Below are 21,188 nucleotides of genomic sequence, written 5' to 3' on the forward strand. Positions count from 1 at the left end.
GCCAGGTCACACCATTTGAAAGTCTTAAAGTGCCCATGTCTCCTGCGGATCCAGTCTATACCCCATGGCTCTTGAAGTGTCCCCAGCATCCTCTAGGACGTATGAGAAAATAAGTTTATAAAGCCACCGACAGACTCTGCAGTGGAACACAAAATGGGCTACAAAATGAAGGAAAGATAGGGACAAATGGCCAAAATGTAGGGACACATAACCTAAGACAACAGCTGAGCTAATAGGACATGATCTTGAATAACATGGTGCAGAAACAAACGGAAAAAATTGAAAAGGGACTTACCGGAAGTAAAACCATCACAAGCTGTGGCGAGGTTTCCAAAGACCCATCAGCAGCTGCATACACCACAGCAAAGACATAGGTGCTGACCCAGAGGACATCCAGCACTGAAAGACGACATAATGTACAGTAAGTGTGTATCCAAGTCTATGGATTTTGGGCCTAATTCAGACCTGATCGCCGTCGTGCAAAATCACAAAGCGGACGATTATCGAATGATTATCGAATGACTGTGCATACGTACGGATCGTAATACACAGCAGAGAGGCCAAACCACGAACAAATCCTGCGTCTTTTTTGATCGCTAGGCGTACGCAGATTGATTGACAGGAAGCGAACGTTTGGGGGTGGTAACTGGCGTTTTTTTGGGAGCGTCGTGAAAAATGCAAGCATTTTCAGGGAGGGTGTGTGACGTCAGCTTCGGCCCATTCAGCCTATTTTTTTTCGCACTGTAAGAGTAAGTCCTAAGCTACGCACACACTGGAAACAACATTCGATGGTGAGTTAGTTATGAACGGATCTGCAGTTGACCGGCATTGCAAAGCTTTTCGCATGGCGTACACAGACTTGCACGGGGAGGATTTTCACTCTGGCTGGGCGGCAACCAGAGGAGCAATAATGTCTGAATTAGGTCCTTTATCCAGCTACTGGTGAGATGATCCATGGGGAGCCACAAACCAACTGATCTGCATGAAGGACATGTGATGGAGAACAGCACGTAAGAATATAGCAACATATGCTTCACCTTTTACTGGGTTGTCCAAATCATAGAAGGGGGGGCAGGGAATAACTTTCTTCTCTTGCAGGGTCTGAAAAACACAGCAATAGTTTATCTGATTAATCCAGTTCCTTTGCCCACTTCTGTGTAACCTGTGCCAACCTTATGTACCTATATTTCATGTGAAATTTCAGAAGAGAACCCAGAGTGTGAAAAAGCTGCAACGGCCAATAGCCAACAGCACAGTCTCCAGTCTCACACTGGCAGCACATTCACGGCTTTCTTTTTTCATTATCTATATATAAATAAATATGCACACTCACCCTTTTGTTCACTGCCTAGGGGCAAGGGCAGTAGTAACAGATAAAATCTGCATACAACTTCGATATCTGGCACGCTTTTCTATTTATTATAACTCAATATCCTCGACCGCAAGACAGGATGCCGGCAGTCACAATACCAACATCGGAATCCTGATCTGTGAAATCCTGACTGGGGCAAGGTAAGATATCCCCCCCACCCCTCTCCTACCCCCTAATCCCCTCTCAGTGCCTAAACCTACCCCCCCCCCCCCCCCCCCACACACACACACACTTTCCCCACAGTCTAAACCTTCCTCTTAGTGGCTAAACCTAACCACCCCCCATGGTGTTGCCTAACCCTAACCTCCTCCCCCATTCCCATCCCGGGGGACACTTAAACCTAACATCCTCCCCAACCCCTAACCCGCCTACTACACTTCTGTTTTGAGTGCCGGCTGTCGGCATTCCAGTGTCGGTCTCCTGACTCTGTCAGGATCACGCCGTGTGCATTTTGACGGGTCCGGCGTCGGTATCCCTTTGCTGGTATTCTTTGAACATTGTTTATTAAGATTTGTCAACTACTAGCAAACCTGCAAATGTATGAAAACCTGTATCACCTACTGTATAAACAACAATCTTTTGCTTTTGAAAGACACAAATGGTTACACATGATGTATTAACAAGCGGATATACAGTAGGGAATATCCTTGTGCTTATTAACATAAATAATAGGTGACCATATTAATTCACTATTTGGTGCGGAACCCAATTTCTTTTGTTGTAGCAGCCCCAATATATGCCAGCAGTATAACTGAAGTTATCCACTGGGAGACTGTCTGCTTGTAGTCTGGCTAGCCTCTTTTGTGGGACTCATAATGGACAGGGAACAACCGACCTACATACCTCCTTGGCCTGGCAGATGTGAGCAGCCCAGCCAGCCAAAATGCTGACATGTGGAATTTCTCCTGCTCACACCAAGAAATATAGGTCTTCCAGGCCTTATGATTCTGCTTTCTTACCTGGTTAGTGATCAGGAAACCCACTGACCTTTAAAATTGAGGATTTAATAGCCATGCCGTAAAAGCCAGGCGAGGAAATACCATTACCACATCAGCGAGATTGCTACAACTAAGATGACGTGAGCCCTTTCTCTTAAAAAAAAAAAAAAAAAATACCCTCTGTGTCATGGCTACTGGAGAAAGAAAAAAAGAGAAGGAGAGAATAAAACCAAGAAACCTCTGTGGCTTCAAATATCATCATACCCCTGGGTCCTTGAAAAGTGATTCTCCCCGTTGTGATTCAGTCTGGAACGCATGCCGATGTCCGACTGATGTTATCCACCAGCTGACTTAATGAAAACTATATATACCAATAATCCAGCTGGACAAGACTTCATGTCATCTCTACACTATTTTATCTGCCACATCTACCAGCCTCAATCATCAACCAGATAATCCAATGGCAGTCCTGGCGTTTGCTTTATCTACCTAATCACCCCCTTATATACGGTCTTGATATGTGATGGACTACCTTGTGGGCACAATCACTTTATGGTAGGAGGTAAAAAAAGGGGTGTGGAGGACACATTTACAGGGGCACTTCCTGCTCTGAGCACCCACAATTCCCAAGAATAACACCATCACTAGTTCCCCAGCATCTCTGAAGCCCTGAAGATCCGGTCTTGTTCCTATAGCTATAAAAACCTAATGTTCCCTGACTCTTATGAACAATTTAATACAGGGATTAGAGCATAACAGTTTAAATTAATGAAAGGATGGCCCTAGAGCATTAGTATGTTGCTTACATAATGCAAATTTCAAAACACAACCGTCAACATAAAACTAGGCGCAGATTAATTTTAGCGGTAAAATGACTAGGAAGTGGGTGTGGTCATTGAAATGGAAAGGAGGATTTTGGTACTTACCGATAAACCTCTTTTTCGGAAGCCATAGGGGACACTGGCACAAAATCAAGACGCTGGGGTGATGATATTGGCTTACAGGGAGCTGGCACTTTAAATAATCCAAAAGTGAAACAGGCTCCTCCCCCTCTATCCCCCATCATCCCTCAGTTAAGAATGAGCCGAGAGGAGATGGGAACAAGATAACAGAACTAAACGAGGGAAGAGAGCACATAACAATTAAAACACAACTAAACAACCCTGAAGGCAAGAGAACAGCGCTGGGCGGGCGGCCGGCCAGTGTCCCGTATGGCTCCAGAAAAAGGGATTTATCGGTAAGTACCAAAATCCTCCTTTTTCTGTCACCCAGTAAGAGACACTGGCACAAAGTCAGGAAACTGAGGACGTCCCAAAGTTACTCCCCATGGCGGGAAAGCGCTGAGGAACTTGCAATGCTAGACGGCCAAACAAGTGCAAAAACTTGGAAAACTTATCAAACGTGTGAATACTAGACCAAGTGGCTGCCCAGCAAAGTTGAGACGTAGTTGCCCCCCCGACTAGAGGCCCACAATGCCCAATGGAGGGGGGGGCGGGGTCTAGACTTGTTAAGATAGGCCCGATGAATTTTCAACCAAACCCAGCGGCCAGGGTCTGCTTAGTAGCAGGTCACCCACGATGAGGGACATCATAAAGCATAAAAATTTCCATAGCTGCTGTCTGATCCACGTAGACCTTCAAAGCCCACACTACATCCAGAGTAGAAGGTGATCCAGAATAGTCCTGCAAGGACAGAACCACAATAGATTGATATGACAAAACGGACACAACCTTTGAAAGTAACGAGGCCTGCGTCCGCAACTCTGCACTATGGGGGCAATTCAGATCTGTTCGCTCGCTAGTTTTTTTTTGCAGTACTGCGTTCGCAGAGTCGCCGCCCATAGGGGAGTGTATTTTAGCTTTGCAAGTGTGCGAACGCCTGTGTAGCAGAGCAGTACAAACAGATCTTGTGCAGTCTCTGAGTGGCACAGGACTTACTCAACCGCTGCGAACACTTCAGCCTGTCCGGGACCGGAATTGACGTCAGGAACCCTCCCTGCAAACGCATGGACAAGCCTGCGTTTTTCCAAACACTCCCAGAAAACGGTCAGTTGCCACCCACAAACGCCTTCTTACTGTCAATCTCCTTGCGAACGTCTGTGCGAATGGATTCGCACAAACCCATCGCTGAGCGGCGATCCGCTTTGTACCCATGCGATGCGCCGGTGCATACGCAGTTTAGACCTGATCGCCCGCTGTACGAAAACGCAGCCTAGCGATCAGGTCTTATTTAGGCCCTATGTAGGATGGAAAATTAAGTATGGAGGCTCACAAGACAAAACACTCAATTCAGATACCCTCCAAACTGAAGCTATGGCTAGTAGAAAAAAAAAAAAAAAACTGCCTTCCAAGCAAGATATTTAAGGTCTGCATCTTCCAAAGGCTTCAAATAATTGGACTGGAGGAAATCGAGTACCAGCCTTAAATAGCAAGGAGCTGTGGCCAGTAATAAAGGAGGCTGTACATGCAGTACCCCTTGTAAGAACATTTGAACATCTGGCAGGAGCGCTAGATGTTTTTGGAAGAAAATAGAGAATGCAGATACCTGAACTTTCGGAGACGCCAGGCGAAGGCCAGAGTACAAACCAGCTTGAAGAAACAGCAAAAGACATGATAAACAAAAGAAGTCTGATGGTAAACCCTTTTGCTCACACCAAGAGAAACATAAGACCGCCAAATGCGATGATAATGAGACGCCGGTACAGGTTTACGCACTCTCATCATCATAGGAATCACGGCCTCTGGAATCCCTTCAAGTTTTAAGATGTCTGCCTCAATAGCCATCCCGTTAAAAATAGCCGTGGTAAGTCTGGGTGCACGAAGAGTTTTTGCTGTAGCAGATCCAGACGCAGAGGAAGAGGCCACGGCTCGTCCGCCAGAAGAGGGTGCAGATCCAAAACCAAGCCCTCTGAGGCCAATCTGGTGCTAACGGAATTACAGCGATTAACTCCTGTTCTATTATCTTGAGTATCCGAGATAACAGAGGGAAGGGAGGAAAAACGTACCCTAGGTCATACAGCCAAGGCACGGCCAAAGTGTCCACCGCTTCTGCTTGAGGATCTTGTATCCTGGACATGTAATGAGGAAGTAGATAATGGAGTAGGGAAGCAATGAGATTCACCTACGACAACCCCAACGTTCTATTAGAGCTTAACACACCTCCGGTTGAAGTGCCCATTCTCTTGGATGGCTCTCCTGACGACTGATATAGTCGGCTTCCCAAATGTCCACTCCCGGAATGAATACTGCCTAGAGAATTACTGCGCTGCGTTCTGCCCACTGGAGAATGTGCGATACCTCCCGCGTTGCCATGCGACCGCGAGTCTGCCTAGTTTGTTGACATATGCTACAGCCGTCGCATCGTCTGGTTTAACCCTTATTGCTTTGGATCAATGAATGTGAGCAGCCTGTACCAGAGCTTTGTAGATCGACCTCCGTTCCAACACATTTATTGGCAACTGTGATTCCTGCGGAAACCAACGGCCATGAAGACTGGAATCCAACACAACCACACCCCAGCCTCTTAGGCTGGAGTCGGTCGTAAAAACGTCCAGTTCCAAACGCCTAACTGTCCGCAGTGAGAGTGTTCAGTTGGATTCACCAGAGAAACGACACTCGTGTTCTGGGAGTTAAACAGACCAACTGTTGAAGGTGCAGATGTGACCCCGACCATTGGTGTAATAGGTCCAGCTGAAAAGGGCGTGAGTGAAAATGTCTGGATTACAGGGTCTCAAAAGTGGCTACCATCTTTTCTAACAAACGAATGCATAAATGGACGGACACTAGACGTGGCTTGAGAACAGCCTGGACCAGTGTCTGTATACTCAGAGCTTTGTCTTGTTGTAAGAAGATTCTCTGTACTTTGGTTTCCAGGATCATCCCGAGAAACTGGATATGCTATGACGGCTGAAGGTTGGATTACCAAAAGTTTATTATCCATCCGTGTTCTACTAATACATTGTATGTTAGTAGCGCATGCTCCTGGAGTATGAAATCGGATGAAGTTTCCAAGAGGTCGTCTAGGTATGGTAGTATTGCAACTCCCAGTGACCTGAGGTGAGCAATCATCACAGACATGACTTTGGAAAACACTCTGAGTGCTGTGGTTAGTCCAAATGGTAAGGCTCCGAATTAAAAATTATCTTGTTGTATCGTGAACCAGAGAAACGCCTGGTGCCGTTGCAAATCGGAATGTCGAGATGTGAATCTTTGATGTCTAAAAATATCAAATTCCCTGGGTTACAAGCTCGAAATCACTGAGTTGATCAATTCCATTTCAAATCAGTTATAAGCCAGAAACTGATTCAGTGACTGTAGGTTTAATATTGGTCTTACCTTACCATCTGGCTTTGGAATCAAGAAAAGATTGGAACAGTAACACTTCTTTCATTGAAGCGGTGGTACTGGCATTAGAACTGCCGATTCCACTAAGGTCTGTATTGCACCTTGAAGGGCTGAACGTTTTTCCACAAGATTTGAAAGGCTCGTTGTAAAGAATCTCTTTGGCGGTAGCTTCGAAACAGAGTGTGTACTCACGCATTGTCGGATATCTTGAACCAGGCATTTTGAAACTTAGGAAACCGCGCTCCCACCATATTTGGAACCCGGTGGGAAGGGAGACAGTCATGCCACAGTGTTTTCTGTAGGTTTTGGGTCTGATGACGAGTAACAGCTGGTTGCTTGCCGCAACCTCCACCTCTCAAGGGTGTAGTTTTTCTTTGTCTTCGAAAGGGTTGAGTGGTGCAAAAGGAGCAAAATAATGTTCCAGTGTAAGAACGTTTAGACGGTGAAGCAACAGTCGGCAAGAAGGTCGATTATCTACCCGCAGCCTGTGAAATTAGTTGCATCTAGTTTTTTGTGTTTTTTTTAAAAAGAATGTCACCTGTGAATTGAAGTGCTTCCACCATTCTCTTAGACTCCGTGTCTAATTGCAATGACCTTAGCCAAATGGCTCTTCTTTCTGCAATAGTCGATGCTGAGATCCGTGAATTAAACGAATATATCTCTAACAGCTTCTCCTAAATATATAGCCGATTCCTTAATAGGTACTGCTAAGATAATTACCTCTTCTAACGGAACCTCATCTTGCAGGTCTGTAATCAACTTAGTGGCCCAATGCGCCACTGCTTTGTTCTCCCAAGACCTCACAAAAGCTGGTCTAAGTGAGACACCTGCTGTCGAGTAAATGGATTTCAACATGGTGTCCAGTTTCCGATCAGACGGGTCTTTCAAAGATGTCGCACCTGGAACAAGTAATGCAGTCATCTTTGACAACCTGGAGAGAAGAGTCCACTTGAGGAGACTTTTCCCACTTATCCATAATAGACGATGCACATGGATAAATACTTTTAGGCATCTGAAACCGCTTGTTCAGGTTCTTCCAAGCCTCCTTCAGCTGATCATTCAGTTTATTTGAAAAGAGATAAGTAACCGATGACCGCTGTTTTCTACTAAATAAAGCAGTATCTGGCGAATCTGGAGCCTTAGTCATACAAATGTTTAAAACTTGTCTTATTGCTAAAATAAGCGGTTCAAACAATTGAGATGATTCTGGAGAAAACTCCTCATCTTCAGCCTCATCCTGAGAGAGAGGTTCTTTCTTGATTCATTTGACTGAAGAATTAGTGGTACTGTCCGTTTCTTAGCTCTAGAAATTGTCTGCGGTTGTTTATAGGACGTACTAAGCGTTTTGTGAGACCCTCTACAGACTTGGCTAACCCGGCCACCCAAGGTGGTGTAGAAGTAAATGGGGGAGGTAAACCATTTTAAGGAATGTCCCTAATCGTCTCACGATTCTTCCGCAAAGCAGCCAACAGTCTGTAATAGCGAGACGGTTCCAGTAAGAGCTACCGCCCAGGGAGAAATTAGCATCTTGTGACGGACTAATTAATGCAACCTCCGAAGTATATGCTTCACACGAGGAGGAATTGTCTGTGTGAGATCTTTTTCTTACTTTAATGGTGAAAAACCAGCACTCTACCAACTGAGCTAACCAGTCTGCACTTTTTTTTTTTTTTTTTTTTTAACACTTCACACAGACAAAATAAATTTTGAGACGCCTTACTCGCTGGTCCCTTGCCTGCCATTGCAACGTACTGAGGTGACACACACATGTAACACCAACACCTAGAGAGTGAGGAATAATCTTTTTACTACTCCCTATATTAAAACCCCTTCAGCCACCAGTCTCTATTTTTATTGTACAGGTTTTTGTTCCTGGCAGTCTGAATGTGCACCTGTCTCTGACTGTGTAGAGAGTAAAAATAGGATTTTAATACCTACCAGTAAATCCTTTACTCGTAGTCCATAAGGGATATTGGAGAAAACTAGTACAATGGGGTATAGACGGGGTCCAAAGGAGACAGTGCGCTTTAAATTTCAACTGGGTGTGCTGGCTCTTCCCCTCTATGCCCCCTCCCACAGGCAGTTATAGGTAGAAACGTGCCAGAAGGAGAAAGGACATATTTGAGAGAAGGAACATGATAACAGAAAAGGTGGTGAGATTTAGACACCAGCACACCACTAACATACAACAACCAGCAACGGCTGGTAACAACAAACAGCAACCGCTGAACAGGTAACTATAGAACAAGAACCTGCAGAAAAGTCCACGCGCCCAATATCCCTTATGGACAAAGAGAAAAGGATTTACCGGTAGGTATTAAAATCCTATTTTCTCTAGCATCCATAAGGAATATTGGGGAAAACTAGTACGGTGGGGACGTCCCAAAGCTTCCAGAACGGGCAGGAATGTGCAGACACTGCTGCTGCACCGCTTGGCCCAAGCTGGGTATCCTCTTTGGCCAGGGTATCAAAACTGTAGAACTTCACAAAGTTGCTCTTCCCTGACCAGGTAGCAGCTTAGCATAGTTGCAAGACCGAGACTCCATGGGCAGCTGCCCAGGAAGAGCCCATTGATCTTGTAGAGTGGGCCTTCAGAGACTTAGGAACAGGGGAGGCTGCAGACACATGGGCCTGTTGGATAGTAAGCCTAAAGGCACACACAGCATCCAATGCCACCGACAGAGAGCCGAAGTGTCAGAACTGGACGGAACCACAATAAGTTGATTCAGGTGAAACACGGAGACAACTTTCGGCAGGAACTGCTGTCTAGTCCGGAGCTCCGCTCTGTCCTCATAAAAGACCAAGGGGGTCATTCCGAGTTGTTCGTTCGTTGCCGATTTTCGCAACGGAGTGATTAAGGCAAAAAAGCGCATGTGCATGGTAGGCAGTGCGCATGCGCTAAGTATTTTAGCACAAAACTTAGATTTACTCACGTCCGAACAAAGAATTTTCATCGTTGAAGTGATCGGAGTGTGATTGACAGGAAGTGGGTGTTTCTGGGCGGAAACTGACCACCAGGAGCGAAACGGGCTGAGCTGATCGCAGTGTAGGAGTAAGTCTCGAGCTACTCCGAAACTGCTAAGAATTTTCTATTCGCAATTCTGCTAATCTTTCGTTTGCTTTTCTGCTAAGCTAAGATACACTCCCAGACGGCGGCGGCCTAGCGTGTGCAATGCTGCTAAAATCTGCTAGCGAGCGAACAACTCGGAATGAGGGCCCAAGTACGGACTTTTACACGATAAGGCCCCCAATTCTGAGACACGTCGAGCAGAAGCCAGGGCAAGTAACATCACTGTCTTCCACGTGAGGTACTTGTCTTCTACCATCAGAGGTTCAAACCAGGAGGACTGTAGAAATGCTAACACAACATCCAAATCCCAGGGTGCCGTAGGTGGCACAAAAGGTGGTTGGATGTGGAGTACCCCTTTCAAGAAGGTCTGAACTTCTGGCAATATTGCCAATTTCTTCTGGAAGAAAATGGAGGGGGCTGAACCTTAATGGAACCCAGACTTAAGCCCTTATCCACACCAGCCTGCAGGAAACGTGAGAAACATCCCAAGTGAAACTCAGCAGGCGGATATGTGCGTTCCTCGCACCAAGAGAAATATCTCCTCCAGATATGATAGTGTTTTGACAACACAGGTTTCCTGGCCTGAACCATGGTAGCAATAACCTTTTTGGAAAGGCCCTTGTGACCTAGGATGTTCCGCTCAACCTCCATGCCGTCAAACAAAGTCGCCATAAGTCCGGGTAGACAAACGGCCCTTGTTGTAGATCTCTTCTGAGTGGTAGAGGCCAAGGGTTTGAGACGGACATGTCCAGAAGATCCGCGTACCACGCCCTCCGAGGCCAATCTGGGGCAATCAGAATTGCCTGGACTCCCCGATTTGCTTGAGCACCCTTGGGAGCAACGGAATCGGAGAAAACAGGTAGACCAGCCGGTAAGGCCAAGGCATCATCAGGGCATCTACTGCCCTCGCCTGAGGGTCCCTGGTCCGTGAGCAATACTAGTGAAATCTCTTGATGAAACGAGAAGTCATCATGTCTATTTGTGGGCAACCCCACCAGTCGATGATCTGCTGGAACACCAAATGGTGGAGTCCACACTCCCCCGGGTGGGGATCGTGACGACTCAGGAAGTCCGCCTCCCAGTTGTCCACACCCGGAATGAAGATTGCCGACATGGCTCTTGCATTTCTTTCCGCCCAGAGGAGTATCTTTGACACCTCTCGCATGCAGGCTCTGCTTTGTGTCCCTCCATATCGATTGATATATGCCACCGCCGTGGCGTTGTCCGACTGCACTTGGATTGCATGATCCTTGAGCAGAGTAGAGGCCTGAAGCAGAGCATTGCAGATTGCCCGAAGTTCCAGAATGTTGATCGGAATGAGACTTTCGTGGGCTGACCACCTGCCCTGGAAATGTGCCCCTTGGGTGACAGCTCCCCATCCCCTCAGACTTGCATCCGTCGTGGAGATTGGAGGACTGTAGGCACCACAGGAGGGAAACCATGGCCTGAGGTGACTGCTGAATCATCAGGTGCATCTGTAGATATGAGCCGGACCACTTGCTCAGGAGATCCAACTGAAATGTTCTGGCATGGAACCTCCCTTACTGGATCGCCTCATATGAGGCAACCATCTTGCCTAACAATCTTATGCAAAGATGTACGCTCGAGTGGGTCGGAGCACCATGCGGACCCATCTCCTGAAGTGTTTTCGCCTTGTCCTCTGGTAGAAACACCTTGTGGGCCACAGTATCCAGCCACATTCCCAGGAACAGGAGCCTCTGAGTTGGTTCCAGGTGGGACTTCTGTAAGTTGGAGGATCCACCCATGGTCTGACAGAAGATGGATGGTGCGGTCGATATGGAGCAGCAAAAGCTCCCTGGATCGCGCCTTTATCAAAAGATCGTCCAGATAAGGGACCACATTGACCCCCTAGAACCGAAGTTGAAGCATCATCTACGCCATCAACTTCGTGAATACCCTCGGGGCTGTAGACAAGCCAAAGGACAGTGCTTGGAATTGGAAGTGATCGTCAAGCAGGGCAAACCGTAGGTATGCCTGATGAGGCGGCCAAATAGAAATATGGAGATAGACGTCCTTGATATCCAAGGAGACCATAAATTCCTGTACTTCCAGGCCCGCAATCACTGCTTGCAGGGTTTCCATTTTGAACTTGAACACCATCAAATAAGGATTCAAGGATTTCAGATTGGGTCTGATCGAACCGTCCGGCTTTGGCACAACATACAGGTTTGAGTAAAACGCTGTGCCGCATTGCGGTAGTGGGACTGGACCAACTTTCGGATAGCCTGTTGCAACGTAACTTGCACAGCCTCCAAAGCTGGTAAGCCTGATTAGAAAAATCGTTGAGGAGGAGTACTGTCGAACTCCAGCCTGTAGGCCCGAGAAACAAGATCTTTGACACAGGCATCCTGGCAGGAAGCCTCCCAGACGCGGCTGAAGTGACGCAGTCGAGCTCCCACCTCAAGATCACCTCGGGGTGGGTGGGCACCGTCATGCTGAGGCCTTAGTGGAAGCAGAACCGGTGGACTGTTACTGAGAACTCGTGCTTGCTGGTTTTCTGGACTTACCTCTGGTGCCTCTAGCCGCATTGGAGGCAACCCTGGCCATAGATCAAAACCTGTGAGGCCGAAAGGACTAGAGAGACGGCCGCGGATAGGAGCGTCTCGCCAGCGGGGCCCCTGAGGGGAGAAACATGGATTTCCCAGCCGTAACTTTGGAAATCCAGGTATCCAATTCGACCCCAAAAAGCCATTCCCCAGAAAAGGGGAGGGATTCCACACTACATTTGGATTCTGAATCCGCAATCCACCGACGCAACCACACGGCATGTGTGCCGACACTGCCATGGCAGAAGCCCGAGCATTAATATTCCCCATCTCCTTGAGTGAATAACAGAGGACACGGGTAGTTTCCTGAATGTGCTTCAGGAGAGTTACCACAGTAACTAAGGGCATATCCCCCGAGAGGCCCCCCTGAATTTCAATGGCCCAAGAATGAATAGCATGGGTCATCCAGAAACCCACAATGACCAGTCTTTGTGCTATACCGGATGCTGTGTATATAGATTTTAGTGTAGTCCCAATCTTCCTATCCCCAGTAATAGGGGTAAAGGAGCCCGGGGCGGGTAGCACCACCTTTTTAGACAGGCGAGACACAAACATACACCCCAGGGGGTTCCTCCCAAAATTTTCTACCTACAGGTGCAAATGGGAAAGTGCGCAAAAACATTTTTTGTCTGGATTTTTCCAGGCCTGTTTGAATAAGTCATCTAACTCTGTAGAATCAGGGAAAAATAGGATTTTGGTACTTACCAGGTAAATCCTTTTCTTTGAATCCATAGGGGGCACTGGAGTACTCTTGGGATATGGACGGCTTCCACAGGAAGAAGGCACTGAATAAATTAATTTTGAAACTACTCCTCCCCTCCATATCCCAGAGTACCTCAGTGTTTTTTACTGAGCCGAACAGGAGCTATAGAGAGGTTGACAATGGAGAATTACATACAACATAACGGACAACAATAAAGTTGACACAACATTACTGACAACTAAACAGTTGACACCATAACCGATTAGAACTTGTTAAATTTGAACCAGTCGGTGAGAATGTGTTACCATAAGATCTACTGAACTTACCCCAAACCAGGTAAACTGCTCTGGGTGGGCGTCCAGTGCCCCTATGGATTCAAAGAAAAGGATTTACCTGGTAAGTACCAAAATCCTATTTTCTTTTTCATCCACTAGGGGTCACTGGAGTACTCTTGGGACGTACCAAAGTTTCCCCCGTGGGCGGGAGAGCTGTTTGGCACCTGTAACACTAGGCGGCCAAAGCTAGATGCCGCAAACGTATCAAACTTTTAAAAGCGCACAAACGTGTGCACTGAAGACCATGTAGCCGCCCGGCAAAGCTGTGTCGTAAAAGCTCCACGACTTGCTGACCATGACGTTCCCACAGAACGCGTGGAATGAGCTGTTACTGATGTAGGCGGCTGTAACCTAGCATGAAGGTAAGCATGACGTATGGTCAGTTTAATCCATCTGGATAAGGTCTGCTTAGAAGCTGGCCAACCCATCTTGGCAGCATCATAGAGAACAAACAACGTATCAGTCTTACGAACGGTCGACGTTCGGGATACATGAACGCGTAATGCGCGTACCACATCCTTACAGGAACTACTATTGGTTGATTGATGTGAAAAGATGACACTACCTTTGGTAGGAAAGCGGGATTCGTCCGAAGTTCCGCTCTGTCATCATGAAACATCAAATACGGTGGCTTGCACGACAAGGCACCCAAATCTGAAACACGCCTTGCTGAAGCTAAGGCTAAAAGAAAAATTGTTTTCCAAGTGAGAAATTTAATATCCACTTGTTGTAAGGGTTCAAAGTATAAGGACTGTAAGAAATCTAAAACCAGATTCAAGTCCCATGGCGCTGTTGGTGGAATGAATGGAGGCTGTACTCTGAGGACAACCTGCAGAAAAGTGTGTACCGACGGCAATAGAGCCAATTTTCTTTGAAAGTAAATTGACAACGCAGATATCTGCACTTTTAGTGTGGATAGACGCAGTCCTCCATCTAACCCCATCTGTAGAAATAACAAAAGACGAGATAACTTGAAAGATGATGTCGGAAAGTTCCGAGCTTCACACCAACCTATATAGGCACGCCAGATTCTGTAATAGTGAGCTGCCGTAACCGGCTTCCTAGCTCGTAACATGGTTGGTATAACCGATTCAGGAATGCCCTCTCTTCTTAAGAGGGCGGTCTCAACAGCCACCCCGTCAAACGCAGCCACGCTAAATCGGGGTAAAGGAACGGACCCTGTTGTAACAGGTCCGGACGTAGTGGGAGCGGCCAAGGATAGTCTGCCAGTAGTCCGCGGAGATCCGAGAGCCAACCTCTCCGAGGCTAATGAGGCGCCACTAGTATGACTGTGACGGACTCTCTTTTGATCCGTTTTAGCAACAGAGGGAGCAGCAGAAACGGTGGAAACAGATACACGAGGCTGTACGGCCACGCCACTGTGAGAGCATCCATCGCCACCGCCTTTGGATCTCTCGTTCTGGACACATACTGGGGCATTTGGTGATTGTGGCGAGATGCCATCAGATCCACCTGAGGGTAACCCCACCTCTGGACCAACATGTGAAACACTTCTGGATTTAATGCCCATTCTCCTGGATGAAAATCCCGACGACTGAGATAATCCGCCTCCCAGTTGTCCACTCCCGGAATGAACACTGCCGACAATATCACTTGGTGATACTCGGCCCACCTGAGGATCCGAGCTACTTCCCGCATTGCCATGCGGCTTCTCGTTCCTCCTCGCTTGTTGATGTATGCGACCGCCGTCGCATTGTCTGACTGCACCTGAACAGTCTGAAACCGAAACATGTGCACTGCTTGTCGTAGCGCATTGTAAATTGCCCGGAGTTCCAGGACATTTATAGACAGCAATCTTTCGTGATCTGCCCAGAGACCCTGGAGCCGATAACTTTGAACTACAGCTCCCCAGCCTCTGATACTCGCGTCTGTCGATAGAATTATCCAATTCCAGACTCCGAACAGTTTCCCTGCGGTTAGATTGTGTACTTTTAGCCACCAGAGAAGAGACACTCTGGCCTGTGGCGACAACTTCACCCTGTGGTGAATCTGCAGATGCGAGCCCGACCACTGTGCTAGCACATCCAGTTGAAAAGGACGTGAGTGAAATCTTCCGAACTGAAGCGCTTCGAAAGCCGCCACCATTGTGCCTAAGAGGCGAATGCACAAATGTACTGAGACTGTGCGTGGCTTGAGTACTAATTGTACTAGATGACAAATGACCTGTACTTTCTGTTCTGGTAGGTAAATTCTTTGATTTACCGTGTCGAGAATCATACCTAGGAATTGAAGTCGCTGAGACGGAATCAGATGTGATTTCTTGAAATTGACTATCCGACTTCCGGTGGGCGGGCCATCCAGCATGGCTGCTTTTAACATGGGCTCCGTCTTGCAGGATTAGAACCCTCAGCCATCCTCCTGCAATATACCCCTCATTCACCTGAGAGACCTACCCTGCTTCTCCCTGAACTGAGGGGAACTCGGAGATACCCTGCACGAGTGAGTACAAAATTGTAAGCCCCCGGAATCCGGCCCTCAAAGAGACGGCCTGCATGAACGCCGGTAAGCTGACTGGCGCGAAAAGCAAAACCCCGGGTCCTGCTGACATAGCCCCTGCCGTGGGCTCTAACTATCTCATACCTGCTGCTCCCCGGTGAGGACAATCACACGCGGTGACCCGTGGACTGGCCGAGACTCCTGCTCCCCTGCGGCCGCCTGATCGATCAGCCGGCGGGTACGTGAGGAGACTTCCGCGGCTGCCCGTGACGAGGACCCAAGACGAAAGCGATCTGTGGCCGGGCTATCCCTGCGCCCACCCCCGCCTCTCCAGCCCCTGGTCCCCGGGCGGTGTTGCAAGACCTGGGAACGCACCTGACGCGGTGGAGCGATGGACGGCGTCAGTGACTGGTCATAGAACGGTCATAGAACGGAGGAGGACTTCAGCCTGCCTGCTACAGCGCGGTGAACGCCGGCTACGCCTGAGACCGACTGCGGTCTGATCGCGGGAGAGGGTGAGCGACATTCTTGCCGGGAACCTGGGTGGATGTCCCTCATTGCCCCTGTATTGCCGCCTAGTTCCAGACCCTACTCCCAAGCCCAGTGCCTCTGACTCCTGGGATCCTACTAAAGCACCGGCCGGACTCAGTTGTCATCCTGCGGTGGACAGACGGCAGAGACTGTTGCAGAGGGCTGTATAGGTGCCTAGGACAGCTGGGTGCCTTGGAGGAATTGCTGGCGTACCCCCCACCCTTTTTTTTTCTTTTTTCTCTCTTATATATATCTTCCCTGCAGCTTTGGAGGAGAGGCTTTGACACCTGGTGGTTGGCTGCAATTGACCCTGCATTGATAGCTGTGGGAACTGCTGGCAGTAGCCTGGACTGTGTCACTAGCTGCATGGGTTCTGCTGCTGGGACTGCAAGCTCCCTGGTGACTGTGTGTGGACCCATCTTTATTTTATAAATGCTAATTACCTCCTCCTAGCCTTTATCTTACCTACACACACTTTCCTATTACTGTTTGAAACTCTTACTCTCTCACTATTCTGCTTTTTCTTCCTGTTTTTATTTATTCATCTATTTTTTCTTTATTATTATTTTTGGTAGCTGCCACACGTGACACTGATACTGGAGTGTGTGGAAATCGCTGTGCAGAAATTTTTGAGGTAATATCGCCATCTGGTGGATACTTGGTTTCAGCAGTAAATTGGCTATACTAATCCATTGTTATCCTTTAAAAAGCCTTTTTACGGGAGCAATTTATTCTATCTTGATTAATATCTGTCCCTCAATGGTTTTGCACTGATTTAGGCTCCTGCCGGGAGATTTTAGGGTGCAATGCCCCTACAATACCCTTATCTGTACACTGTGTAATCTAATGTCTACTTAAATGTTGTTGCTATTTTTTTGCTGAGTAGCACGGACATATCTTCTGACTCAGGCCATTACGTGAGGTGTTTTACTATCATATACTGTAGTGTGTTCGTATAGAAGCCCCTAGCTTATTGCAGATAGTGGTCTACGGACCGGGGGATGGACAAATACGTCAATAAAACTCCAGCGGTTAGACTCTCCCAATCCTCAGTTACTACAAGAATGAGTAAGACCAAGAACTCAGCGGGGAAACCCAACCCCCCCTCGCCCCTGGAGGCAGGGAACTCCCGAGACCAAACTCAGGAGGTGGAGGCGCTTCCTGATCAAACCTCGTTAGTGCATATGGCCCAGGAGCTCTCTCGACTCCTCATGCCCCAAATTGACAAGAAACTTGAGAATATCCCTTTAATTGATAAAAGGCTTGAACAGATACAGACACTGCTTGATTCAACGCTTGCGAAAATTGACCATAACACCTCACGGATCACCTCACTAGAACAGCGGGTTAGCGATGGGGAGGATCAGATACACACACTCCAACGCTCCACTGACACTCAAGATTCCTCTCTTAAAACTCTACAGGCAAAAATAGATGAGCTTGAAAACAGGGATAGAAGATCGAATCTACGCTTTGTGGGCATCCCCGAAGCAGTTAAGGACAGACAATTGTCAGATTTTGTAACGACTGATATATTCCAGGCGTTGGGAATCACAGATGCCCCATTCTTATCTCACATTGAAAGGGTGCACAGAATTGGTCCTGCTCGCCCTGATGCTGAAGTGAAGCCGAGGCCTGTCATTGCGAAATTCATGGACTTTCGTATGAAGGAACATGTATTGCGCTCTTATCGCAAACTCCCACAATTGGTAGTGCAGGGAAAACGTATTTTGATTTTTCAAGATTTCTCGGCCTCTGTTGCGCAGAAGAGAAGGGAGTTCTCGGATGTTTGCAAAATACTCCATGAGAACAATGCTAGATTCGCACTGATGTATCCCGCTAAACTACGCATTCACGACAACGGTCGCACATTGATATTTGTTGATCCCGCCACCGCACAATCCCATGTTACACACATGCTGAACCCTGGAAATCCACCACACTAATACTAGACATATTGATGTTATATACTCTATGCCTGAGTCGATCTAATTTTCACACGAGAGAGACACTTGGTCTCTTCACATGCTACTTAGCTTGAATTTTAATGTTGCATATACTTCTGATAGGTTTCTAAACATTATGTGGTTAAGTGCCCTGTGTCAGAGTCGGTATAGACTCTATTTGAGAGAGACATTGGGTCTCTTTGCATGCTACTCAGCTTACATTCTAATGTTATATATATTTTTGATAGGCCTCTCGCCAGTGCTACCGGTGGGTTTGGCACTCGCGTGGTCTTTAGTTTGGTTTGGAAAAAATGGAAAATGTTATGTGAAGCAATGTGTGGTTTTTTTTTTTACTTTTTATTTTATTTTTTGTTGTTTTTGTTGTTCTGCCCGTGCCGTGCCTTCCTCTCCCGATCTGCTTCTAGGCTCAATGACATTGTGTGGTCTCGTTCGTTCCTCGCCGCTCGCTGGGAAGGAGGAGGACGGCGACGTGACATGATATTCCCGTTGGAGAGTCACCCTAGGGTGGGAGTGGGTTGATGGTCAATGACGGATCCTAGGATAGGGGCCTCTAACGCAGATTCTTGTTTTAAACGGTTATCCTGGAACGTGGGCGGCCTTAACTCCCCGATAAAACGTAAGCGGGTTGTCACACACCTGAAGCGGTTTAGACCTCAAATTATATTTCTCCAAGAAACCCACTGGATGGAGGGCGCCTCCTCTGCTCTTCGGGCACCGTGGTTGGATAGCTGTGTTTCAGCAGATAACACGAGGAAGACTAGGGGGGTGGCGATTCTATTTGGCCAACACCTACACTATACTGTTTTAAACTCTGTAGCTGACCCGGGGGGACGTTATTTAATTTTGGACGTGGAGATTTGGGGTAACAAATACACACTGGTTAACGTATATGCACCGAATGGCGAGACAGCTGCTTTCTTCCAAGAAATTAGCTCTCAACTGCTTCAGCGAGATAATTCTCAGCTTATTCCTGGCTGGTGACTGGAACACAGTTGATGATCCTACTATTGACAAACGCCCTGTCCCGCGCACTGCCGGTTCCCCTTCTTGGACACATCTCCAAACACTGAAAACATCCCTTCAACTTACTGATATTTGGCGTCTCCTCAATCCCTCTGACAGATCATTTACTTTCTTTTCCGGGGTTCATAGCTCCTGGTCCAGGATTGACTCCATATTGGTTGCAGATTCCCTAGTGACGAGTGTCATGAAAGCTGATATACACAACATTCTGATATCAGACCATGCTCCTGTGACATTGACGCTGCAAAGAACTCTTCATTCAGGGGGTTCTAGGATTTGGAGATTTCCAAGCTATCTCTATAACTGTGATGATTTTAGAAAATTTCTGATAACAAGTTGGGCCAATTATTTAGACGATAATTTAGAGCACTGGGACCGCCCAAACATTCTTTGGGGGGCGGCAAAAGCAGTCTTAAGGGGTCAAATTATTGAGTATGTTCATAGATTGAAAAAGAAAAACTTAGCGATTTATACCACCTTACACTCAGAATTGACTGATGCAATGCAACGCCATCTTACCCTACAGACTGATGAGTCCTTGCGGCTTTATTTACAGGCTAAACAGCTCTTCAACGATCACTTACTAGCGCAAGCAAAACGTGATGTGGTATTCTCCTCCCACAAATACTACAGATGGGGTAATAAATCCGGTAGACTACTGGCAACCATGGCTAGGAAGAAAACGACACGCAAATTCATAACAGCTGTTAGACATCGCGCCTCGGGACAACTCCTTACCAATTCCCCAGACATATTAGATCATTTTGAATCTTACTTTGCGGACCTGTACTCTGATCTCCCCTTCAACGAATCCACCCACACCACACTCCTACCAGACACTCTATTACCGCCAATCACGACCGCACAGTCGGATCTACTAGTGAGAGCTATTACAGAAGAGGAACTGATCTCGGCAATGTCCAAACTCAAGTTGCACAAATCTCCAGGCCCTGACGGCCTCTCTAATGAATTTTACAAAATCCTCCAGCCCCATGTGGTTCCGACTCTGCTGGAAGTGTTCAATAGCCTTTTACAGCATCGCTCCCCCTTTCACCATTTCACGACAGCACATACTATTTTAATCCCTAAACCTGCGCATGACCCACAATTGGTGACCTCTTATAGGCCTATTACGTTGCTAAACACCGACATAAAACTATTTACTAAGATTCTAGCAGACCGGCTGCAAGTTATTCTCCCCCACACTTTAACTAGCCACCAACTTGGCTTTGTTCGCAATACCCATTCGGTTAGAGGAATTAGGGCGGCGATCGCGGCAGTTGTAGCTTCTGCTCAATCGCCCCAATCCAGAAATATACTCCTCAGTTTAGACACCACCAAGGCCTTCGACACAGTACTCTGGCCCCATCTATTTAAGATCCTGGAACGTAGACTGTTCCATCAAGACTTCATTGAAACTATTCGATACCTATACGACTCTCTCTCGACTTCCCTTTTGCTTAATGGCTATATGAGCAACCCGGTGGTGATGCATCGGGGCACGCGGCAGGGTTGCCCCTTATCTCCCCTGCTGTTCAACCTGGCCATAGATCCCTTACATCGCTTGTTGTTAAATGATAACCAGTTTCAAGGAATCCAGATTGGTCGCAGAAATCTAAAACTTACTGCTTTTGCCGATGATCTTCTGCTATATATCTCTGATCCGGAGGCTTCATTGACACATATATTTAATCTATTACAGGCTTATGGTCAAGTTTCAGGCTTTAACGTTAACTGGGCAAAATCGGTGGCACTCAGATTGGGGAACGGTTCATTTTTGAGGCAGGGGGCGATGAATCTACCATTACAATGGAGTTCGGATCACATAACGTATTTAGGGATTCGAATATCGAGAAAGCCTGAGCGACTATACGCCCTAAAT

General features: G+C 47.2%; 1 protein-coding gene across 1 annotated transcript in view; it reads right to left on the reverse strand.

The window, feature by feature from the left end:
* NUP214 (nucleoporin 214) overlaps positions 1–21,188 on the reverse strand; it is a 395,449-nt gene that overhangs the window by 270,829 nt on the left and 103,432 nt on the right. Inside the window, exons 6-7 of the mRNA XM_063936801.1 lie at positions 1,038–1,101; positions 296–399 (exon numbers count right to left, since the gene is read on the reverse strand). Of these exons, the coding sequence (XP_063792871.1) occupies positions 296–399; positions 1,038–1,101 (168 nt within the window). The remainder of the gene's footprint in view (positions 1–295; positions 400–1,037; positions 1,102–21,188) is intronic.

Source organism: Pseudophryne corroboree, chromosome 8, assembly GCF_028390025.1.
Source record: "Pseudophryne corroboree isolate aPseCor3 chromosome 8, aPseCor3.hap2, whole genome shotgun sequence".
Taxonomy (NCBI): Eukaryota; Metazoa; Chordata; class Amphibia; order Anura; family Myobatrachidae; genus Pseudophryne; species Pseudophryne corroboree.